General features: G+C 39.7%; 2 protein-coding genes and 1 long non-coding RNA gene across 7 annotated transcripts in view; 2 read left to right on the top strand and 1 right to left on the bottom strand.

Moving 5' to 3' along the window:
* The window catches only part of PPP2R2A (protein phosphatase 2 regulatory subunit Balpha), a 39,856-nt gene extending 38,620 nt beyond the window's left edge, over positions 1–1,236 (top strand). For all 3 annotated transcript variants that reach the window (XM_080370338.1, XM_080370337.1, XM_080370339.1), the window contains one exon: positions 217–1,236. In XM_080370338.1, the coding sequence (XP_080226464.1) occupies positions 217–496 (280 nt within the window). In that variant the 3' untranslated portion in view covers positions 497–1,236. The remainder of the gene's footprint in view (positions 1–216) is intronic.
* On the bottom strand, positions 942–7,349 carry LOC308055827. The gene is made up of 2 exons (XR_013924619.1): positions 6,938–7,349; positions 942–4,707 (listed from the first exon to the last, which is right to left on the bottom strand). It is a non-coding gene; the product is annotated as an uncharacterized lncRNA (long non-coding RNA).
* Positions 6,715–22,313, top strand: BNIP3L (BCL2 interacting protein 3 like). Of its 3 annotated transcripts, none has more exons than XM_080370344.1 (6): positions 6,715–6,853; positions 12,943–13,129; positions 14,840–14,912; positions 16,747–16,850; positions 17,634–17,783; positions 19,058–22,313. In XM_080370344.1, the coding sequence occupies exons 2-6, from the start codon at positions 12,963–12,965 to the stop codon at positions 19,104–19,106; spliced, it is 543 nt and encodes a 180-aa protein (XP_080226470.1). In that variant the 5' UTR covers positions 6,715–6,853; positions 12,943–12,962; the 3' UTR covers positions 19,107–22,313. The 3 variants fall into 3 exon arrangements, with proteins under 3 accessions (XP_080226470.1, XP_080226471.1, XP_080226469.1); XM_080370345.1 differs by lacking the exon at positions 6,715–6,853 and adding an exon at positions 7,447–7,647; XM_080370343.1 differs by lacking the exon at positions 6,715–6,853 and adding an exon at positions 8,267–8,339.
* The last annotated feature ends 1,721 nt before the right edge of the window (positions 22,314–24,034 follow it).

Here is a 24,034-nt window from a genome sequence, read left to right as displayed (position 1 = left end):
AAAATGTCCAGTTAAGGAAAAAAAAATACTTATTTTTCTAAATCACTAAAATATTCAAAAGCCTTAGTTTCACTTCAGGTTGTAGATGATGTGGGTGAGGATGCCTGCTTTGTACTTGTAGAATAGGGCATGATCTTAGGTGGGACCCTCGGATTGAATGAAAGGAGAGGTTATTCCTAACTGAACTGTTACTTTGTTCCTTCCCCCCCTCCGCAGCATTGTCATGACAGGATCTTACAACAACTTCTTCAGAATGTTCGACAGAAACACAAAGCGAGACATCACCTTAGAGGCGTCCCGGGAAAACAATAAACCGCGTACCGTTTTGAAGCCACGTAAAGTATGTGCAAGCGGTAAACGGAAGAAGGATGAAATCAGTGTTGACAGCCTAGACTTCAACAAGAAGATTCTACACACAGCCTGGCATCCTAAGGAGAACATCATTGCTGTAGCTACTACAAACAACTTGTATATATTTCAAGACAAAATGAATTAGGGTTGGCATTCCTAACTGAAGAGTCCACTTCCTGCATAGTTGAAATAGTTGAATCTAGCATTTGTACCTGTAAATGAAAGAGAATGAGAGGTCCATTATGGCACCCCTTTCCAGTGTTTAAAAATGTGCCATATGACAACACTCTTTTATAGCTACATGGAGAAAGCTCTGTTGATCCGTCACTGCGTTCTTCTCCATGTCTGCTAGCCATTTAGGTGAGGATAGGGCACTTTTTAATTTAAATGACTACTTGCACCATCTTGCCTAATGGACTAGATTGGACTGTATCAACATCGGTTTACTCCACTTTTTATGCCTTCCATTGTGATGACGTCAAACACAGGGAAAGCCTTCAATCATGCTATGGGATTTAATTGTGTAACCTCATTACTGTATCATTCGTGGCCCCCTTTTTTTATTAAATACAGCTCATTCTTGCTGTGGCTTGTAGCATTCCTCCTCCTTCTGGCCTCCTGGACTCCCCCTTTCCCTTTCATCCCCCTCCACCTAGCCTTGGTGGTGGTGTATAGAAGAAAAAAAAACCAACAAAAAAACCCCCAACAAAATAAAGCACATGAAATGGGTCCGTTTGGGGTCAGTGGTAAAGGGCGACTGTGTTGCAACAAATGTTTTAATAACAATTGACTGTAATCACTCCTTGCCGTGTCTGGCGCCAAAAAAAGAGAAAATAAGGAAAACCACAAACAAACTACTGAATAAAAGTGACAAAGAATGGAGAATCTGTTTTCTTTTTTTTTAATCTACCTCTTTATACAAATACTCTGTGTTTTACCTTAGATGCATGAAAATAAAATGATGTTTTTTGTAATGATTTTAACCAGTATTAATCATTTTTCATGGGACTGAAGAGAGGGAGGGATTTCACAGGTATCTGCATTCATTCACGAATGACAAGAATACCACCCATAGTGTGGGTTGACCACTTCCATCTCAAAACCATCAACTGCCATCAGATTTTGCCATAATCTGAACAGGTCAGTTAATGTTCCAGGATCCTTGAAGGCTCTTTTTTTAAACTATTGCTTAAATGGGAATTTTTCAGGTTTTAAAATCTGTTTTATGGGACTAACGTCTTAATGTTTAGTTTCATCCTGGTTTCTTTAATGCCTTGTTTTAGGATACAATACCTTTAATGCCTTGTTTAGAGTACGAAGTCCCCTGTGGCTTTTTAAAAGGATGTCTGAATTCTTGTCTGGCAGTGTGATGTTATGTAGTATGAAATACCAAGTGATTACATAGGTAATTACTACACCGCATTCTGAGATGCTCTATTTTCTGTATTCTATTGCTATCAGTAACTGAGTGGAAATGTAGTTTTACCATGCAAGTGTTTCTTCTGGCTTTTGGCTTTGCAAAGTTACTGCACTTACAGAAATGTTGAATAGTGCAACGATCAGAAAATATGTGGAGTACAGAAGCTGCATGAAATAAGTGTTCATAGTTATTTGAGAGATTTAAACTCTTCAGCAAATAAGGCTTATCCAAAGATGAACTAGATACTGATGCTTTATAAGGCTCATGAGTTTTTACCTCCAGGTATTTTTGCGAATTGTGCTTTTAGGTTTACTCTTCCTTCATGGAAATGTTCAGAATGAAGTTTAAAGTTGCAGTGAACTTACCCCTTGACTGGGAAAATTTTCACTTTTCAGTTACCGATACTTAAAATTATTTCTGTGGCTTAGTTATCAGTAGTTTTTACAATGCCTCTTATTATTTGATGAGCTAAGATACTGTTTCTGCTGTAAAATTATGGCTGGGTTAGAGGTTGTTAACCAGACTACTATTGCAGTCATACTTTAATTTCTTTTAATCCTTGTGCAGTGGTTTGAAAATGTAAAAATTCTAATATTTATTAGATCTGGTTCTCTTAAATACAGTATTTGTCTTGTAACATGCATGCCTGACCATGAGCCTTTGTAAGGATTTTACCTTTTTTTTTTTTTTCTCTCACCTGTTAGCCTTGTAAAAAAAAAAAAAAAAAAAAAAATTAACTGCCCCAGGGACAAACTGTTTTCCAATGGGTGAATAAACTAGCAGGCCCTACTCACATGGCATGTGATTAATTTTACTCAAATGACTACTGGCTAATAGTTAAGGAAACAACTTGAGTAACATTAATCATGTGTATAGGTGTTTACAGGATCAGGTCCAAGGATTATTCTTTATTTTATCGCAAGGGCAAAGAGGTAATTAGATGCTGCTTTTGCATCAAAGCTGGTAAAATTCATCTCCATTTTGTGAAAAACTGCGTAGGTTTAATAACTGCTATTTTGGGAAGACTGAGGGTCGTGGTATTAAGACTGCTGCTCTTGTGCGTACCTGTATCCCAAACGATGCACTGAATACCTGAAAATTTGCTTAGCACAGACATAAAAGGAAGCGAGGACGTGAAGATGGCACAGAACGGAACAGGTAGATTTCACACAGAACAGAGCGCAGCCTCCTAGCAATACTACATTAAAGCGAAACTGCCTCTTGGACCTCAGCTGTGCGCATGCTGGGATGGAATCAGGGGTTTTAAAGCTAGTTTTAGGAAAGATTTTTCATTTGGTCAGTAGCAGTGATCCCTGGCATGTCATCTGAGGTTTAATTTATCCTCACCAAAACCAGCTACTGACTTTGGTGTCATACTTATCCAACTAGATAATTCTCTAAGCACACTGTCCATTGGCATATGCTGTAAATCTTATATTTTATTAATAAAAGTATGCATAGAATACATTTTGTCAGGTTGCTTTTTATCCTTTTTCCTGTCCCTCTCCTTTTCTCTGTTTACAGGTATTTTTGAAATTACTGATCTCTTCCCTACTGCATGCTGAGCAGTGCCCCATTCTACTAGCTTCTGTGTTGTGACTTTCAGGCCTTCTCCTAAGCAGCTTGCCAGGCGGGAGGGGGGATGTTGCACCAACACACAGAGTTATGGAAAAGCAGCCACCACCCGTGCCCCCCCCCAGCAGTCTCTTCCAGTGCCCAGTGAAAACAGTGCAAGCTCTCAAGTCTCAGTATTTGAATACCAGACTAAATACAGGAAAGGAGGTTCTGTTCCTTTGCGTTGTGTCTTGGAAGCCAGTGATGGTACCTAAATGCCAACATCAACCACTTCAGTTGTTGGTATGTGCAAGATTGCAGCCATGCTCTGAACCACAGTGATGCTATTGTCGACAATTAACGTTCAGCATAAGCCAGTTATCCACGGGTACAATGCCGAGCTGTAGGCAAGCTCTGTGGCTCAAGTCCCTTCACAGTTTTCCTGCTGAAAAGGATCTGCTGCCTTGATAAACATGTTGTGAATACGCAGCAATACCCTGCTTCCCCTTACTGCTCTCTTAAGGCACAACTTCCACTCCAGCATTTATTTAACTACATATTCTTGTATTCACAGCCTTATTAGAAAAAGCTCAATTAGTGCTGGTAAGGAAAAACCTGTACTTCTTCCCCTCTTGGAGAGGGGCCACGGGATGATGGAATACTAGTTTTGTGGGGTTTCTTTTATTATTGTCTGCTCTGGAATGTTAGCAGGACAGAGCTAAGAAGTAAGTTCCTGGGCACTGGTTTTTCAGCCCTTCATCCTGGGCTGTAGGGAAGGTGTGTAGCCTCCCAAATCCCAACAGACACTTCTAACTGAACAAAAGCTATTTCCTTTTGCCCTTTCCTATGCAATTAGTTGTTTTAAGTTGAAGGATCGGCATACTGAATCAAGGTGCAGAGAGGTGTACTGAAAGTGAGATTGCTGTAATGACTACCCTTGTCTCGAGTGATTTGTCTGTTTGCTCTTGGCAAACATCTTTACTTAAGCTGGTACTGAAAGGTTTGGGCTTGTAAAAATGAGCAGTGGAAAAAAGTGATAGCAGTGATGGGAATAGAAACAGAAAATGTTCCTTTCTGCTGTGATACAGCTGAGAATCTAAGAAACAGCGTGAATTCTATTTCTCTCAAAAAGCTACCCTTGAGCTTTAATAATCTCAACCTTTTGCAAACAATCTATTATTTCTCTTTTACAAGAGAATAGTGTTCACAGTTTTTTCTGACGCAGTTTTTTGTGTGGGGGTGCTCTCTACCAGGAGGCAAGAACTTACCAGAGAGAGATGGATGCTTCAGAAATGCAAGGGATCAAGGTTAGGTGTTGTGGCTGTCCCTTGAAGTCATCTTTGGAATTGCCAGTCATCTGCAAGGACTTTGATCAGTTGTTCCTAAATAAAAAATAAAAGAAAAGCATTCCCAGTACATATCATCGCTACCTCCAGCATAAAGACACCAAAAGAGGTGTGCAGGGAAAGGACTGCCTTTGTGTTTCCCACACGCTGGGGTGGCATCCATCTTAGCAACAGGTTAGCAGTTTTTTTCAGATTTGGGGCATAGAAGTACTAAATGAATAAAATAAAAGTAATTGCAGCACATTTTAAGACTTTAGATCGTTTTTTACCTAAATTGCTTCCAACATTTAGAACATCTTGGAACCATGAGAATAAAACTGGGAGAGGCTTTGAGATAAATCAGGTGGCTTGTTGGTTGTTTGATTTCAATCAAATTAAAGGCTTCTTATAACTTTCTAGAAGAAAACCCTTTTTATTGCACTTCAGTACAAAAGGCTTTCCCAGGAGTTAATGGCCATTGTTTCTCTTCTATTAACATGTGGGTTTCTGCCTCTCCAACCTTGCTATTGTCATAGCATTTTCCATGCAAGGATTCAAATTACTTTACAAACATTAATTACATCATTCAACTGACTTAAGGAACCTGTGTAGTGGTTAAGAGCACAGGGCTGAAAGTCAGGACTTGTGAATGCTATTTCTGGCTCTGCATTGACTCACTCTGTAATCTTGATCAATTTATTTCTGACTCAGAAATTCTAATAGTCCCACTTTACTGATAAATATTCATACCGCAAGTATTATAGCAGATGCTTCCTGAATGATGGGGATGACAAATACTCGTGATGCTATCCTGTGATTGTTAGGGTTGCAAAGTGGGACAGGATTACCTAGGCAGGTTTTCTATTCAAAATCCTAAGTAGCTCATTGTTCTGATTCCAATCTAGAATGTATCTGCGGCCTTTCTACCCGTAAATAGCTGTTTTATTAAATTATTTAAAGTATTGCTTGCTTTTTGCTATGTGTAGCTAATTCTTTTCCAGTGATATCCCAGAGAAATCCAGGTTTTCCACCAGGTTAGACATCTGGTACAGTCACGCAGGGTATATGGTCAATTTGCTAAGAAAGGTCAGTGTTATGGAAGGTGGATTTCTAATGCCGATGCTTGTCAACACAGCATAGATAAACAGAAGATGAGAAACGTTTGAAACCGGTATTGTAGTATGGGATGACTGTGACAACTGTACATACAGGCTTTTCTCTAGCTTTAAATAGTTCTGACACAAAAGTTCCTTCTTTCCATATGTAACAGGGAGATGACAAAAGAAAGGACATTAATGGAACTGTATCTGCGTGACTTCAGTCTCTGATGGTATTACTGAACTCCTACTGTGGGTACAGTAACATAAAAGACAATTTATTTTCTCTTGGCTGCTGATGGGGTGGGGTTTATGATATAAAAGGCTCCGTTACCACTGTTGGGAAGCAAAATGCTCGTATATAGATGTGCGAGATGGGACTTAAGGTACAAAGTTGCCCAGAAAGACTCTAGGCCTCAAAATAAACCTTGAGGTTTAAGGGATGTCAAATGGAATGAAGTTAGTAAACATCATTTCTCAAGCTGTGAAGGCAAATTAAATAATCACCTGCGAGGAAGTTAGTCTTGCTGGTTCTTTCTGTTAGAGAATGTGAGTGAAAAAGGAGATTAGAAACAGAAGAATCTTAGTAAAGGGTCTGCTGACAGCCATACCAAGTACCTATGCAATGTTGCTCTGCCTTGAGGAATTGACTGGCTTGATTTGCAAGATAAAATGAACTCTGGAAATCTTGAGATTAATAATTTAGAAGAACCTTGTCTTCTATACGTGATTGTTTGACTTAGAATAGGTACTTGGTACAGAAGCTACCCATGCTACAAATGAATAAACCTCAGCAGGGTAAGGTAGATGTTTGCATCTGTATCTCACTGCATTTGAATGTGCCTTCCCCAGAATTCTGCGTTACTCCCATGCTCAGTACAGCTGTATGTGCATAAATAGCCTAAGGGTGCCTCTTCATTTTCATACTGAAAGGAAACTGTGGTGCACACTAATTTCACTTTTTGTAGCTGTGCTTTTGCATCCCAGTGCAGAACAAGCCCTATTTCATTACATAGATGCCATCTTCTCTACCTTAACAGTCTGCCAATAATGAAAAAAGCCTGCCACGCTGAGGTTGGTTTGGCTTCTGAACACTATCATTTCAGGTGGGTATTAAACCTTAAAGACCATTAGTTTTTACAGAATGCCTTAGCTCTTATTTTTTGGACCTGCTCTTGGCTTAAAATTACCTGAGGCGAAAGCAAGCCTGATGTGAGAGGAAGCGTTGGGAGCCCATTGCGCCACGCAGGTTTGACAGGTTACCTCACACCCGCTGCGCCTGCGGAGGGGGATTTGTTGCACTCCCTCATGTGGGAACTCGGCTGAGCTGGGGGCCTGATGGGCACCGCCACACGGGTTCGCCTGTGCAGGCTGGCCTCGTCCTCTCCGGGCGCGGAAGGCGGCCGCGGCCTACGCCGGGGCTGGCGGGCACGCTCTAGCTCTCTCTCCTGAAGGGACACTGGCGTCCCACGGCTCCAGCGGGGCGGGCCGGCCCGCGGTTCCCCGTCACTGGAGGCGGCCAGCGCCGCGCAGGCCCCCCCGGCGCCCCCTCCCCTCGGCGCCCGGCCGTGGCGCGCAGGCGCGGCGGCGGCGGCGGGACGTGCGCAGGCACGGAGAGCGCCATGGTGCGCGGCACGCGCCCCGGGCCGGGCGGCGCGTGCGCTGCGGCGGGAGGGCGGGAACGGCGCGGCCCGCGCCTGCGCGGTGCGAGGAGGCGGGGTGGCCGGGTCCGGAGCGGAGTCCGGGGTTTGTTGTTGTTGTTGTCCCAGCCTCAGCGGCTCCCTCAGTCGCCTCAGCCGCCGCTCCTGCGCCGCCATGTCCAGCCCTCATGAGCCGCCGCAGCACAACAACAACAACAACCCGCCGGCTGAGGGGACGCACACCGAGCCGGGCCTCAACAGTGAGTGCGGCCGCCGTTAGCGTCTGCAAAGGAGCGCAAATGGGGCGGGGGCGCGGGGGACGCTGTGAGGGCTGCCCTGGGGCTGCGGCCGCCCTCCCTCCACCTTACTAGGGCCGCGGAGCGGCTGTAATGGCCTCGGCGGGCTGCGCCGGCGGCCCGTGAGGGAGAGGCGGGTGGCGAGGCCTGAGGGGACCCGGGGCGGGCCGGGGCAGCGCCTCGGCGGGAGCTGCCTGAGGGGGGAAGGGACGGTGGGGCGGCCGCAGGGCTGGGGGCTGCGCGCCGGAGCCGGGGCGAGCGCCCGGGGTGCTGTGGGAGGGCTGGGGCGGGGGCTGGGGCCGGGGGGTTCGGGCCAGGCCGGGGGGTTCGGGCCGGGCCGCCCCTCGCAGGAGCGCTGAGGCGGCGGGGCTGAGGGGGGGGCGGGCGCGGGAGGGAGCTTAGCGTCGTGGCTCGGGGCGAGCCGAGAGCGGGAGCAGGTTTGTTTCGTGGTTAAACGGAGTTTATTCGGTGGCTGGTATTAACAGCTAAGATGGGGATACAGCAGGGTAGGGGGAGGAGCGTGACTGTGGGAATGAGTTTATTCAGTGGCTGAGTCAATACCACTGACGTGAGCTATTTTCCTCTATATCCGGCATCTATGTCAGCTGCCCTGCTGCATCCTTTTGTTCCTCGGATAACACTGGTAGGGCACATCGGTGGGTTTTATGTGTGCTCTCCTACTTACTTGGCAGATGCTTTCCCCTCGTTTTATACAGCTGCTTCAGCGTGTCCTTTCATTTGTTTGTAATTATTAAGGATACTGCAGTTGAAGAGGTGAATAAATTGTATTAATCATTAACTGTTACGTTCGTGGTTTACAATGAAGTTTAACTGACCGCGAAATACGTTGGTTGGCTGATCTCCTGTAACTCAATGGGAATTGTATTAAAGAAGAATACACGGTGCCTATTTCATAATGCTGCTGTTGTGTTGTGGTAACACTACCTCTTGTGATAACGATGGCAGTTTGCAGCAATGTTCACCTGAGTCAAATAGGTATTTTAACAAATTATTCAGGGCTGTTAGCGTATTAAAAGACCGATTATGCTGTCTTAAAGTTGCGACATGCTTAATACCTAACAATGCTTACTTCAGAAACTGCGATCTTTGATACTCTATTTTAATGTTTCCTTTTTATTTTCTGTTAGTATGTTAACTTACTCTATGGGACACATTAATCTGCTGTAAAGTAGGAGCAACAAGAGATGAGTGCTCTGTAAGCCTGTGCTGGATCTGCCCACGTAGATCTTACTGCTGGATCAGCACGTAAAGGCTTAGCAAAATCAATGTGATTACTGAAGGTGGTGAGCACAAGGTATGAGAGGAAATGTTTGATAGTCTGTGCTCCGTGAACAAAACATATGCAACCAATCAGCTCCATGTAGGCTTAGTGCTGCTTTCAGATGTTCAGCTGCTCCACAATGCTTTGGTGTTATAGGTACATTTTCTGCCATTATGTAAGCTTTCCAGTGAACTTTTTCAGGCTAATGAGCTTAGACACTTATTCATTTTGTTCTGTACGTCGTTTCTGCATGTTTAGGGCCTTTCATTCAAAGATCCCTTCGTACTTGAATCAAGGGTCAGAAGACCTGGGAGTAACTGAACCTATACTTTGTTGGGTTCACAAAAAAAAAGGAAAAAAAAAAAAAGGCTTGCTTCCACTGGGAATTCTAGATTCTTTGCGTATTTTAATTATTATAAAGCTCTGTTACATATTGACAAATAGAAGAAATCCCACTTTAGGGAGGAACCCATCTAGCTCTGTCATGGAAAATCTGCTTAATAATTACCACTATGGGAATCTGAACAGCTTTCGTTTCTTCTTTCTCTTTTTCTCTTGCTTTCTTTCTTTCTTTTTTTTTTTTTTGTTGTTGTTAATGGTGTACTGCGTTATAGAAGTGACATCAGTTTATTCAAAATTACCATGGCTCAGGCTCCTTGTGAACTACTAGTTTGGATTATTTATATAAATATATATGTAATATAGATGTGTATATAATTTATATATTGTCCTCGATATCTCCACCCCCCCCCCAAGTGAAATCATAGAGTGAACAAACAAAATGAGAAATGAGACGCTCTTCCTCCACACGTTTGGCTACTGTTGTTTAAACAGTCCCCCAGTTATGAAAAACTTGTAATTAAAGTCAGTGCATATCAATTAATAGCAAATTAATTAGCCTTAGAGCATGGGCAAAATTCAGACAATTTTGGAGAAAGATATCATTCATATAAGCAGCTGCTTGGGTTTTTTTTTCCCCCCAAAGTGTGTGTGATGTGATTTGTGAACGGAGGAAAATGCTGCTGCATTTCTTAACTTGACCATGTTTCCCATTTTACTGTCAAGTATAAATATGATAAAAACAAGAGTTCTCTTAAGAGCAGGTGATTAATGTTACTTCCATAGTTTTGAAGAAAGCTTGGGGCACAAAGCACTGGCTTACTACTTGGGCAGTTTGTTCTCAAATACATTCCTGTGCATCTTTTTAAAGAAGCAGAGATTTTTGTCCCTCTAATCAGTCTTTGAAAGTACTAGGGCTCTCTGAATCCCATCTCACAAACCGGTTGTGACTGCCAGTGGGAGTATGTAGCATGTTTTAGCTTGATGTCAGATTATGCTTCCTTGAATGTATTTTGACTCATTAAAAGTGAGGTCAGATGGAGAACGTGCTGCTTGTCATGTAAACTACTGCTCGACTCGTCGGGACTCTTTACTCACAGTTTAATTTGAATGTTCTTCCTAGTATGACCGCAGCACATTTTAGATAAACGGCAAGTTTTGTCAGTCTGGGATAAATGTTAACAAAGATTTTATTTGTGCATAATCTTAAGTGCTGTGGAGGTGTGTTTAATAGCTGCATACTAGAGCAACCAGTTCTGATCATCTTCTGCTGGGCTTTTCCCTGCCTGTGCTTGTCAGAGGAAGACATCCCCTTACACCTTTGGCCCCTGTTCCTCTCATGCTGTTTGTCGCTCACTGCTGATTTTTTAATAATAGATGTCTCTGCAGATCCTGAGCATTATAGTTTTCCCATTAGATGTTCTTTACTCCAAAATGGCTCTTGGGGAATGTATAGCCTTCTGGCCTAACTTGTCTTCTAACTGCAGGTGCCACGTGTTGAGGTTTTTTGCATGTGTGGCGCCTTGCTGTGAAGGCGTTGCTGCATGGCAAAGCCACCTTCCTGATGTAGTTCTTAGAGTGTGGCCTTTTTACTTTGAAATTTAGACACCTGCAATCATCAGAAATCTGAAATAATACCATCTCTGCGTCTCATGCTGACTAGCCTGAGCAAAGGCTGCCTTTTCCCAGTTAATGCTTCATTATCTGAAAAGCCCAGTATGTAGTACAGGGTTGGTGTACATCGTATGATTGTGCACACCCTAAATTCCTTGTTTGTGAATACAACTTGGGGAAACCAGACTGTAAACCACCGGGACTCTTAAGAGTATGATGCTTCTGTGGTCATCAGTATAATGGCATAGTTAATTGGTACAAAGGACAAACTCTGTTTCAGCTTCACAAAATCAGGCCGAAAACAGGTGAACTCGTTATGACATAAATCCCTTCCTGTGTCACTGATGCAGTTCCCAGAGCCAAAACTTTGCTGTAAAAAACATGTGCAGGCACTCTAAGGTGCATTTCAGAAGTCAAGCAATCAGTGTTAAAATTTAGAACCTGTAAAAACAGGGTTTAGAGTGTAGTTTTAGCTGTTGTATTTGTATTATCAGGCTTTCTTTTCTTGAATATTTTTGCCTCAGTAATGAAGATGTCAAAACTTAAAAAAAATCAATGAAACACAAAAAATGTGAAAGTGCTTGCCTTCAGGTGGTGTAAATTAAATTACATAGGAGTTGTGATGACATAATATATGTGTGCGAAATCATTATCTGACCAATAATGGGAAATAATGTTGCATCGAAAATGGTATACTTTTGAGAGATTGTGAGATCTTTCTCTCCATAATTATGGCTAATAAAGTGGCTGTATAGTGAAATCGTTCTTGTTGTATGCCTACATGAGAAGGTTGGAATTGCAGTTCGGTAGGGAGTGTAGTTAAATATTTGGAACAGATAGAGCAGTAGAAGTCTATTCTGTCTTTACGCTTCAGGACTTTACTGGTATATTTATGAATTAAGAGTGTTTCCAAAACTTGTTTGTTTTCACTAGTTTCCAATTGAAACATGTCACTAGTGAACATACCATACCAGTAAATATTTTTTTGCATTTAGTTAATCTGCACATAAAATACAAGTGAAGACATTTAAAAAAAATAAAAATACTCACCTGAAATATGGAGTATATGAACTTTTTAGCAGCTGCTTTAATCTCAGTGCACACATGGATATCCCATAGGTATAACTACAGAAAAAAAAAAAAAAAAGGGGGCGGGTGGTGGAAACAGTAAATCTCAACTTGTGGGCTATACAGCCTTCCCTGGCTAAGGAAAGAAAAAAAAGGGGGAGAAAAAAAGAGGCTGAAGTGATTGCCATTGAAATTGCTGACTGTTATTACATGTGAGAGCTCTGGATTTCCCTGCTACTCCATTCTTTATCTTGGCTTATTAGCAAGTGAAATCTTTTAATCTAACTGCAATGAAATGCATGTTAGTGTGGTAGTTTGGCTGTGTGAGGAGACATAATGCCTGCCTCAAGCTTGTGATGTTTGAGTTGCGGTACGGTAGGATAGGAGAGGTGGCAGATGGTATTGAATGGGAGATGTTTGTCAGAGGGCCAGGGCAAAGAAAGTTGAATGAGGCCTGAGAATGGCAGCCTGCCTGGTGTATATGAAAATCAGGGTTTGATTCAGGGCCTTTGGAAGTAGAGGGGAGAATAGAAAATTGTAGACAGGGGAGTTGAACAGTAGGGGGCTAGGGGATGAAAATTCTGTTCCAAAAAGGAGCGTAGAGGTAGAGGAAGCGGGGTGGCTAGTGTAATTGGTGATAAATAGGTAACTGAAGCTTCAAAACGCAGAGAGAAATGTGGCCTATTAAAGTATTAATACTTGAGAGGGGACATCTTGTTTGACTAGCCCCAGAGGTAGGTAGCAACAAAACATAACTTTTTAGGGGTGTGTTTGTTGATGAAAGAGGAGGGAACATGTCACTCTTGTCTCCAGTACGTGTTTATGAGCTTTCTCCCAGCAGCAGTGTATGTTATCTGAATTCACCATATTCGTGTTTTTTCTGTGTAAATTGATAAACATGAGATGTGTTTTAGTTTCACTGCTTTTAATGAAATGACATCTGGCTGCCCCAACAGGTTCCTGGGTGGAGTTACAGATGAACGGCAATGGCAATAGCAACGATAATGGCAATGGGAAAAACGGAGGTCTGGAACATGTCCCTTCATCATCCTCCATCCACAATGGAGACATGGAAAAAATTCTCCTGGATGCCCAGCATGAATCAGGACAGAGCAGTTCAAGAGGGAGTTCCCACTGTGACAGGTAAAGAAATGTTTGCTGTCCTGCATGCAATTTATTGCAGGATTTATCCTGTAGACGCTAATGGAGGGGGTAAAGCTTTAAAGTTTGACATGCTCCAATATTTGGAGTCCTTGCTGGCTCATGGTAGTTGGCTGTAAAATATGACATCTGACTTGAAAAATACATTGTCGCTACAAAAAGCTAAGGAATCCAGGAGCGGGAAAGTCACATCAACAACAGAGTTAAAATTCACATTGTCATAAATCACATATGGTATAAAAAATACCTAATTTTACTGGTTTCTTAATAATAACGTTATGTACACGTGCTTTGTATTTAGTTAAGCATAATGAAACATCACTGGACTAAACAGGAAAAAAGATTGTCAGAATTTGTACTCCTTGCTTTCAGTATTCTGCTTATTTTCCTGTGAAGGCAAAATGTTTCTTGCCTAACAATATAATGTTTCGAGGCAGATGTGAGCATTATGATATTCTTATGTTTTCATTATACCATTTTTCTTAAAAGTTTTGGGGCATTTTTGGAAATCCTTGAGCAGTTTCTGTATATAATTTTTATCTGTCCTTCTGCTTGTGCCTCCTTTGGTTTTGCTGGGTGAATGCTGTCTGTCATGTCTACTGTGTAGCTTATAAAGTGGTTGATGGATGTAAAAGCTATTTAAAACTAGTGAGGCCTGATTTAACTACTGAATGTAGTAGAATGTTTGAAAATAATCCAGACCAGTACTTCAAATAGAATGGTTACATTTGTAGAAAATTAAAGTTTGTTACATCTATGTTGCTAAGAGACTAGCTCTCTCAGTAGTTTTCTGCTTTGCAGTCGAACCAGGAATGTTTGCTAGATGGTGGCTGGATGGTTTCTTTTACTAGCATAGGATTTTTCAGTCACTAGCCACATTTTAAGCGAATGAAAACAGATTCCTTATTTTTACCTTAATTTTACACTTACTAACTTTTTGTTAGTTTTTTTCCCCTTTTGGCAGTTAAAGTAATATACAGGAAAGGGGAGGTACTTTGATATTTTGCATTGTAAACAGCAAATTGTTCTTAAATGTGGTGTTCTGGGTTCTTTTTTGGATGCTTCTAAAATACACCTTTTTCATGAAAGCTTAAGTCAGGTTAAAAAGATGCCCTGGGCGTTCTATTGAGAGACACCTGCTTTGGTGCATCATAGAGCATTTTGTATTGTTCCTGACTTAAATTCTCTAGTGCTTCCTTGATCGAGGTGACTAATATCTCAAGTAGATTACCAGTTTTGTAATATTCAAAGTGAGGCTAACAAGAGGAGTATGTATTCTTGCCAAACATTAAAAGATGTTTTGATGTGTGATACTTCTGCATATAATGATACAAAAAGAGGTATAATTCACGATACTGGCAGTGTTACCTAAAAGAAGGAAGGGATCTACATCTTTTGTGTAGCAGCTGAAGTTTTGGGCAGTGCTTTCTTTGCTCCAGTGGAAGGATGGTCAACCCCATTGAGAAAGGTAGAATTATAAGTGGGAAAAAGATGGAAAAGGTGAGGGGGTTTGGAAGATTTGCCAATAGTGATATTTGTGATCTGAAGGGTAGCGTAGTGTGTAAGTCTTCTGAATTGTGTGCAGAAGTGCATGTGGAAATGATTCAGCTGAGATGCTGTTTACACTAATGATTCTTTAGATGAAACAGTGCAGTATGACAAAATGACATAATGCAATCAATTTTTCTTTAGCCCTTCACCTCAAGAAGATGGACAGATAACTTTTGATGTGGAAATGCACACAAGTAAAGACAGTAGTTCTCAGGTATTTTCTTCATTAACCTTTAAAATATGTTACCTTTTAAAAAATATATTTTAAAGTTGTGGCTATTGTATGTGGACCATGTATTTATATAGATCCCAAGTACTGGGAGTACTTGAGGGGTAGAGCAAGCTCTCTGTCATGTCAGAAGTCTGAAATGTTATGTATTTTACATGTCAGGGAAAAAAAAGCATCACACTGCAGCTTGCTAGCAATTTACCTTTTTTCGTTCAGGAACCCTAAACTTGGTTGTTAGTTGCAGTACTAGCAAATGTATTTTACAAACCTTATTTATTCAAAATTTGGAGGTGTTCCTTAGTCATTTGGGTAAGGCTGTTTCCGTTTCCTCGTCTTGTACTTGGAGGTTTTTACTCAATCCTGTTTTTTATTAGAACTTTATATAGTACCTGCCTATAAATATAAATAGGTCTAGTAAATAGTTTTTGTACGCTCAAGCTTAAGTCAGTTTAACTTGAATTATCTTTTCTTTTAAGGCATTGTTTTCAGAATAAAGTTTTATTACATTAAAACACATTCCAGAGCAATTATTTTTAAAAATGAGGGAGGGTTAGTGAACTCTGTTCAGGCTTAGATTCTGTATTAATTGAAAATTGACTTTTAGGATTAATAGCTTTGGAGTGAGAGGGGAAAATGAGGCTCCAACTCCAAAGCTGAGTAATGCCCTATTTAGTAGCAGTTACATTATTGTTCAACACTGCTTGCACTGTGTATGTGAAACCTATTTTGTTTTGTCTTTGAAATGTTAATATTTCTGCACAAGTTTTCAGGGTGTTCGGTTTATTGCTTTACAGATAGTCAGCTCACATGATAGTGAGTAATCTCCATAGTACAAACTGAGAGGAGACTAGTGCTGAACCCTTGGTTTAATCATTTAATAGAATTTGCTGTCTTCAGCAGTATAAATAAAAAGCATTCCTGGAAGAATGAAACCTCGCATTTAATGTTTTCAAAGACCTGGCCAAATAGTAGGGCTGTTGCAGTTCTGCCCTGCAGAGCCAGAACGATCCCAGTGAGGTTGTTGGTTAGCGCTGCCAGCTCACTTTCACGACTGTTGTATTTGATTACTCCTGCTTTTGGTGTGGTTCCTACTTTAATGTTGTACGTGGTTTATCTTGTTTTACTAAAAACCACTCAGGAAATTGTTTAAATACTAAGGAAGAGTTTGTACTGAAGTCAGTAGCGTTCTCCAGTCCTTCTTAATTCAGTTTTTTCCTATATGGTAACATTTGCATCTGATGACGCAATGTTAAATCTTTGGAGCAAGAAAATTGTAGTGAGTGCTTGCCTTTCCCTACTGCACCTGGGATGCACCCAGTAGAAGCTGCTAGTTGTAAGTAATATAAATTTTAAATGACTAGTAACACCTTTAAAAAAAGTCAAAATACTGTATTTGAAACCTTTTTATTTGGTTGTCTTTCTGTGCTTTAGCTATGTTCTGTAGGCTTTAAATCAAATGCCATCAACTTTTTGCCAGTTGTAATTACACTTTAATATTTTTTGCAATAATGCTGGTTTATTACTTTTAGGATTAAAATGATACTTTTTTTCTGTTAGCCCTCATAAAACCAAACAACTTGCAATGATGTGGAAGGCCTGGGTCTAGTACTAGAATTTGTAGTATACTGACTTCCGCAGATCGTCCTCTTAGCATAATAAAATCTCTTCTAAATAATCAATAGGCCAAGAACACTCCCTAGTTTGTCAGGTGCCACCATTTGGTGCTTATCACTTTACCACTGTTATTGTTGCTCTCAATTTAACACTGTAAAGAGGAGCTAATTGAGTGATGTGAGGCTTGTCCCCTGTATATTTTCAGTCTGAAGAAGAAGCAGTAGAAGGAGAGAAAGAATTGGAAGTTTTGAAGAAAAGTGCTGACTGGGTGTCAGACTGGTCAAGTAGGCCTGAAAACATTCCTCCCAAGTGAGTTAAACTTTTTTTAATGTATATTCTTTTGTATGAAGGAGAGAAGAATCGTAAGTCGCAATTGCATGGAATTACTCTGGCTCTCCAAATAAGATTGTCTTAGAAAAAAATTCTCTTTGGGGAGGCTAGAAAAAGTCAAAACAATGAAGTATGAAAATATTAATAGCAACAGAATGACCTTTTTATTGAAAGGAGTATAAATCCACAGCAAGCTGATTACAAGCTTTCTTGACAAAATTATAATTATTGGGAGAGCTGGGTACTTGGAGCTGGGATTCATGGGATTTAGTTTTGGCTTATTGAATGGAATAGCCTTGGGCCAGTCTCCTAAATTCTCTGTACCTTTTTTTCTTTCTATGTAAAATATGTAATGTTCATCCACGGAAGGGGAAACGTTGAGATCCTTGAATGCAAAGCATTTTTATTAAAATAGAGGATGCTGTTTAATTCTGGCAGACTTCTGTGTCTCTGTTTGGAACAACAAACAAGGCTCTTGCTAACAAATCACATCCTGAAATTCCCTCTCTCGGACCTACCTCTCTCTTCAGCTACTGCTCCCTTTGTCTCTGTACTGTCTGTGTAAGTGGTCTCTCCACAATACCTCCTATTATTATCTTTGATTCCTTACGCTGTGTAAGGGATCTCTTGCTTTGATCTCTAGCTCTTTGTACTTTTGAAAAAAGTGTTCCTACAGAGATCTGTGCGTTTGTGTGAAGAGAAAAAAAAAAAGTAAAGAAACAAATCTTGTTGAATTTCTCCCCCCTCCCCCTCTTCTTTCAGGGAATTTCATTTCAGACATCCGAAACGTTCAGTGTCTTTAAGTATGAGAAAAAGTGGAGCGATGAAAAAAGGTGGCATTTTCTCTGCAGAATTTCTTAAGGTTTTCATTCCATCTCTGTTCATATCTCATGTTTTGGCTTTGGGACTAGGGTAAGTATTAACCTAATTTTCACTTCAACTTTTGCATCTGGCTTTGCTTTGCTACTTTACTTGTATGCCAGGTGCCTGCTGAAAAGGGCTTTATCTAGAATAACTAGAGTATTGTTGCACCTTGCTCAAGGTAGACTTGGTGTACTTTTTGAAATGCAGGAAAACTTTGCAGCAACTAAAACTTTGCAGCCATTTTAGTATGGTTTTTTTTCTAGAATAGATCTAGTTTCTTATATTGAAAATGCATGGCTTAGCATGAATTTGCAGATAACCTTTGCAATTGTAGCATGTGTCATTTGATTATTCACACCTTCTACTTAAATGCTGCCATTTATAATGTAGGGAAAGGAAGAACAGAATAGGTGGAAAACTGCTGTAACTTCTACTAACCATTACAAAAACAGGTTGTATGAATAATGACGCTGTAGTTCTGTGTGTATGGCACATACTCTGTAATTTTCAATGTCTAATGGTGCAGTTGCCTGATATTACTGAAAGCCAAGGATTGAATAGTTAAAGAAAGATATGTGAACTACTGGATGTGTTCTGCAGGGTCAGCTGTGACTCTGCTCAGCAATGTTTTCATTGCCAGCGTAATCCAACACAATCTCTCAGTTTGCTTAAGTCCTTACGTTATGTTTATCTGTCTTATGTTCTTCTGTGTTGGGGCAAAGATGTACTTGAAATGTGTTTTTATTTAGCTTCATATTTGTTTCTGGGAGTGTAGTTCAAGTGTCTCTTTAAATTCTTTTAAACTGTCAAAGAAATTAGGAGGGTAAGAGTATGTGAGAATATATTGTGAGATATTTGCACTGTAGCAAAATTGTGTGTTTCTGTGACGAATTAAATCTTGCCTGGATTTATTTGTTAGAGGTCAGTGTTTGCGTAGATCCTCAATGCTCAGTGTTTTAAAGCTCACCCCCTCCCTTTATAGGCAGTACTTTATTTGTTTTACTGTAACAACCTGAGAGTGTTGCTCAGCTGTTTCAGGAGCCCTGTGTCAGTTCCTCTACAAACAACACAAACCCTTTGGGACTGGGGTTTTCAAGTGAGCTTGGGACTGGAAGAAAACCACTTTTACTTGATAGTCTCAGTCCTTCTAGGCTCATCTGAAAATCTTCACTCTTAAGTGATTTTGTAGAAGAGAAGTCCTTGGAAGAATCTCATCAGATTCTGCTTTGCAAGACAAAGAGAACAGCTGAGCGTGTGAGGACTGTTTGGAAAACAGGGAGTATTTCTGTGAAATACGATATGCCTTATACTTTTTATTTCAGCATCTACATTGGAAAACGACTGACCACCCCTTCAGCCAGCACTTATTGAAAGATGGAGTGCAAAACCTGGAAATCCACGTGACCTGTGAAGGTGTTACTGTCTCATTTTAGTACATTTGACTTGAGACCATTTTAAGCATGACCCTGACTTCACCCTTTCCTTACATATCCAGGTTTTCGCTAACTCTGGAATTCAGTATTGTGTTGGAACTCTGTTGAGGTGTTTCGCTATCCACATTCTTTCCCTCTCTCCTCCCATTCCCCTGCCTCTTGGCCTGCAAGACACGTCAGAGTTGCTGAATGGAGTTTACAACTGTCTATATGTTGCAAGGGCTTCTCTCAATGCAAAATGCCACCAGCAAGTTTTAATTTTATCAGTGATGTTGTTGCCTCTTTAGTGCAACCTGACAAATTGCAGTTGTGCATGGTATAAATGTTGACTGTATTATGGTGATAAAATTAACAGTCTCTTTGGAAGAAAATTATTGATTGGAGTGAAAATGAATTTTTCTTTTGAAAAACAAGCTGGTTGTGATATAAACTAAGAAATCCCTGGCAATAAAAAACAGTTTAAATCGGCTTTTGGGGGAAGTGTACTTGGCCCCTTCTACTAGCTAACACCATTTGATTTGCAGGAGGCAAAGACTGCATAAATTTTAAAGTAGGATTACTAAATCCATCAGCATATTTTAATACTAGGTAATTGTTGTAATCTTGTCTTTTCTATGAAGTCAGCTCCTTATTCCTTGTAGGAAAACCTGTCTGATGCCTAGAAAATATTAGAAAAATCGCATTGTTTGCATGTGAAGAAGCTTTTCTTTTCCTTACCTGTTTTCTTAAGGGAAAATTTTAAATGTGAAATTTTCCTTTTAAAAGTAGTTTTAAATTAAGGAAAAACCCAACAGCTGTAGGTGTAGTTAGACTCTGTATAAAAGGATATGATTCTGTTTGTTGTGGAACCATTTACAATTATGATGACATGGCAGTTTCAGGAAGTAAAGCGATTGACTTAATCTTTTAGGGGGACAATCTTGCAGGTGCATAAAGATTCAGAAGTTGTCAAGCTCTGAAATGTCTTCTGCAAATGAGTTTTCAATATTCCTATCTCTCATTGTTTACTGTACAATCTCCTTTGGGGATAAATGGAATCTGAAAGTCACTTGTGGTGTCTCATGTTAGATAGACTTCTCACTAATGTTGTTGAACTTTTATCTTAGGGAACATTAAACCTTGTCCTCCTTCAGTGACACTTCTTTTCAAAATGTGAAGCTTTAGTACCAAATTGTTACAAAGCATCGGGGCAGTCGTGTCCTTAAATAGATTTTATTGGATTTCAGAACATGTAGCATGCCTCTGAAGGATAGAATACTCTTTTTTTATATATATATGAATATATTAAAAAATTATATAGAATTTAATACTAAGTATTTAGGGAACCAATGCTAATTTTAAAACTAGCAAAAATCTCATTTAATTAAAAAGTTCAGTAGGCTGACTTGTAGAAAATGATAAGAAAATATAGTCGGCCGGTATGGAGAGAACAGCTACCTATAATTGTTTGCTTGCATCAGACTTTATAAAGTTGATTATTTGATACAGCAGTGATTGCTTGAAACAGTTGGTGCATAGAAGCTAAATCCCGATTGAGATTTGGTTTTAAAAGAACTTAGTTAGCTCCCAGGAAGTAAGAAAAGGTAAGTATAAATCCACTTCTAAACTGTATTTACTTTTATTCTCTACTTCTGAATGCTGTTAGAGAATGCTTTCAGGGTGAAAGGGCAGTCTAACAAAAAATTCTCTTGAAGACATCTTTTTTTTCTTTTAGATGTCAATACTAGTGGCACTTGAGTTGCCCACTACCGCGTATTTGTTTCAGGTGTGGATATTGGGTTTCACCCAAAGGTGAGGGAGGGAAGGGGGAAGTGGTGAAGGGTGTTTTAGATAGTAATCATTTTACAGTCCTAAAAACTGAGGGGACAGGAGAAAGGCTGAAACACTTTCAGTTCTAATTACAGCACCTTGTTTTGTATGGAAATTGGAATAGTCGAAAAACAGATTTTTACTAAGTAGGGAGTACTTTTTTTAAAAAAAATTACCCCTTAATTAAAAGGTAATTCTTCTTCAGAATATCTGATGATTAATATTGCAAGCTTGTGGCTAGAGTATCAAGACAATTTATAATATTTGAAGGAGCCATGAAGTAAAAATTGTGAAAACTATAGATGAGGAATGGATACATGATCACTGTAACACTTGCTATGATACAATGCAGTATTTATTGATACCCTGCTATAAGCTTTGGATGAAAGCCTACAACTTCTAGTTTTACAGTGAACAGAAACAGATTGTTGTATAATTTGAAAAGGGGTTTCAACTATTGATAGTTGAAGTTTTGTTAAGATAAATGTTGTTTAAAAAGCTTTATACCTGTTTACAGTTTTGGAAAAAAAATGCAGGCTTTGTTTTTCTTACATTCAGTGAAAACTGGCCTAGAATATTTGTAAATAGGGTCAAGAAAAAAAATGCATAAACTCGCACATTAAAAATGCAGCAGGCTAACTTAACTGCAGCAAATGCATATTTACTTACTGTTTTAAAAAGTGAAAGCTGAAGATTGTTCAAAACTCAAATTTTTTAATTGACATATGTTGAAATATTGGAGTTAACTGAGCCAAAGTGATTATGCATTCTTCATAAATTAGTTAGCACTTTGTAACATTATATACAGTTTACAGTACATGTATAAGTTGTAGCTTATAAACATTTTGTGCCATTAAAGCTCTCACAAAACTGGTTGTCTGAAATTACTTCATGCTGCGCCTTTCTTCTCTTTTTCTTTCTTCATTTTTCTTTTTTTACAGGACTGCTTTGTATAGCGTTTTATGAATCTTGTGTTCTGGGTTACATGAACATTGAAGCTGCTGTTTATAGACTGGAATAATTTTTTGAAAGATTGCTTGGGTTTGGTTTTGTTTTTTTTTTTTATTATTGACTTGGGATCATTCGCTTCTTTTCCTGAAGCACTTAATAAAATATTTCCATTGTCAGCATTGTATACCTGCGCCAAGTCCTCCAGCACCTTGTCAAGGAAAACTTCTAAAGCAAAATAATGTAGTGGCATATGAAATGTAAAGTAGAATTGATGAGATTTTGTATAATTGGTCAACTCTATTGTACTCCTTGTATTTCTCTTCTGTTTCCTAATTCTGTTAAATTTGCAGATTAAAGAATAAGGGACATAAACCCAAATTGTTAATCTGCCTCCATATTCTTGGTTGAAGAGCACGGGCTGTTTCTGGGAGCGTCATGCGAAGAGTTGTTCATGCTAAATGTGAAATGTCATAATTCTGATACTGTTAACTGCCCATTTTAGTTACCTAGCAATTTTGTAACATGTTTTTAACGTAAAAATCCAAAGCATTGTGAAAATGAGATTTATTTACTTTTTCAGAGGAGTAAGATAAAATTAAAAATCCTGCTTTCAAAAAGGTTGGATGTTTGGGACTTACAGTGAAACTTGGGCCTGAAGTTTTGAATTACTACTGCTATGAAACTGCTTTGGAGAGCAGGGTTATGGGGGTTTTGAGCAGATTGTTTCTCTACAGCCAACTGAGTTAAACACACTTACTTAGTAGGTGTTGCAGGGGAAGAAATCATTGTGCGCTTCAAAACTTCTCGTTGCAATGCAGTGTCTTGCAAAAGAATGAATACAAGATAATATTGCATAAAGCAGCAGTATCTTTGCACTAAGATTTTTCTGGTATAAATCACATTTTGATGGAGTTTGAAGACTCATTCTAGTACAAGAGTGTTCAAGGAAAAACTGAAGGGTTTTATTTACATACTTAATTTAGAGCAGCATAGTGATATTGCTTATCTGTTCAACTAAATGCAGTGTAGGTAGACAAATGAGCTGGGTAGTGTCTTGCTTTCCTCGGTAAATGGCACCAAGAAGCGTGTTTCGTGTTATGTTTGGGAAAGTTACTTTCTACCTTTACTTCACTACAGTGCACCTAGAGATTTAGCCAAGTTAGCTATTCACGTGAGGCTGACACGGGGTGTCGAGTCCTATTTACATTCTGTTGCAAACTGAAGTGTGCAAATATGGAAAGATTAGAATTTACTTTGAATTCTGTGTTTTATGGAAAAGTTCTATATAAAAACTTAGTTACACATTTGTGTGTGTGGATACATGTAAAAATTCTATCTAAAGATGAAATCCTGATTCTGTGCAAGTGTTTATAGGATCTTTGCCTTGTACTTAGTTATGTATGAAGACTTCTTTGTGTTTTGGGTCTTGAAAGCCCAATAAAACGCTAGGGCTCTTGAACTATGCTGTATAGTTCATTCTTCACTTTAAAAACAAAACTGAAACCTTAAGATACTCCTGGAAAAATTTTGTGCTGCATACAGCATCCCCATGAAAAAGAAGAAGCTAAATTAATTTCTGTTTCATTAAATCACTCTTTATGTCCTGCACTGTATGTCAGCTTGCCCAGGCGCAGCTGACTCAGCCAAACTTCTGCTTGCCAGTACTCAAAGCATGATTAGTCTTGACGTTAGGGGGAGAGCGAGTGGTGGTTTTCCATTAAGGAAAGTAAACATGACTTAACTTTTTGAGCTACTGCCAGAAAAGAGAGTACGGAAACTAGCATTCTCTATTTTAAACTGTTTCCTAACACTTTTGTGATAAGATTGTGGAGTTTGTTTAGAGAGACTTCCCCCCCCTCCTCCATTGGTACAGTTTGTTTAACTGGCAGTTTGTTGTCTATAATACAAGCTAACGAATTTTAAGGCCAGAAAATACCCTAAGTGCTTATTCTGGTGTGTATAATGAAAAGGAGTCCTACAGCTGTTTAAATTGTTACAGTTAAGGTACTTAATTTAGGTCACAGAAGGATGCATATATCCTTGCAAAGATTTAATGTATGGTGTTGTGCTGGACCTTCCACTTGATTCAGCTCTTACAGCGTTTAA

This window comes from Falco punctatus, assembly GCF_963210335.1.
Source record: "Falco punctatus genome assembly, chromosome: 20".
Classification (NCBI taxonomy): Eukaryota; Metazoa; Chordata; class Aves; order Falconiformes; family Falconidae; genus Falco; species Falco punctatus.
The sequence above is the reverse complement of the archived record's forward strand: the minus strand, read 5'-3'. Positions and strand labels throughout refer to the sequence as shown.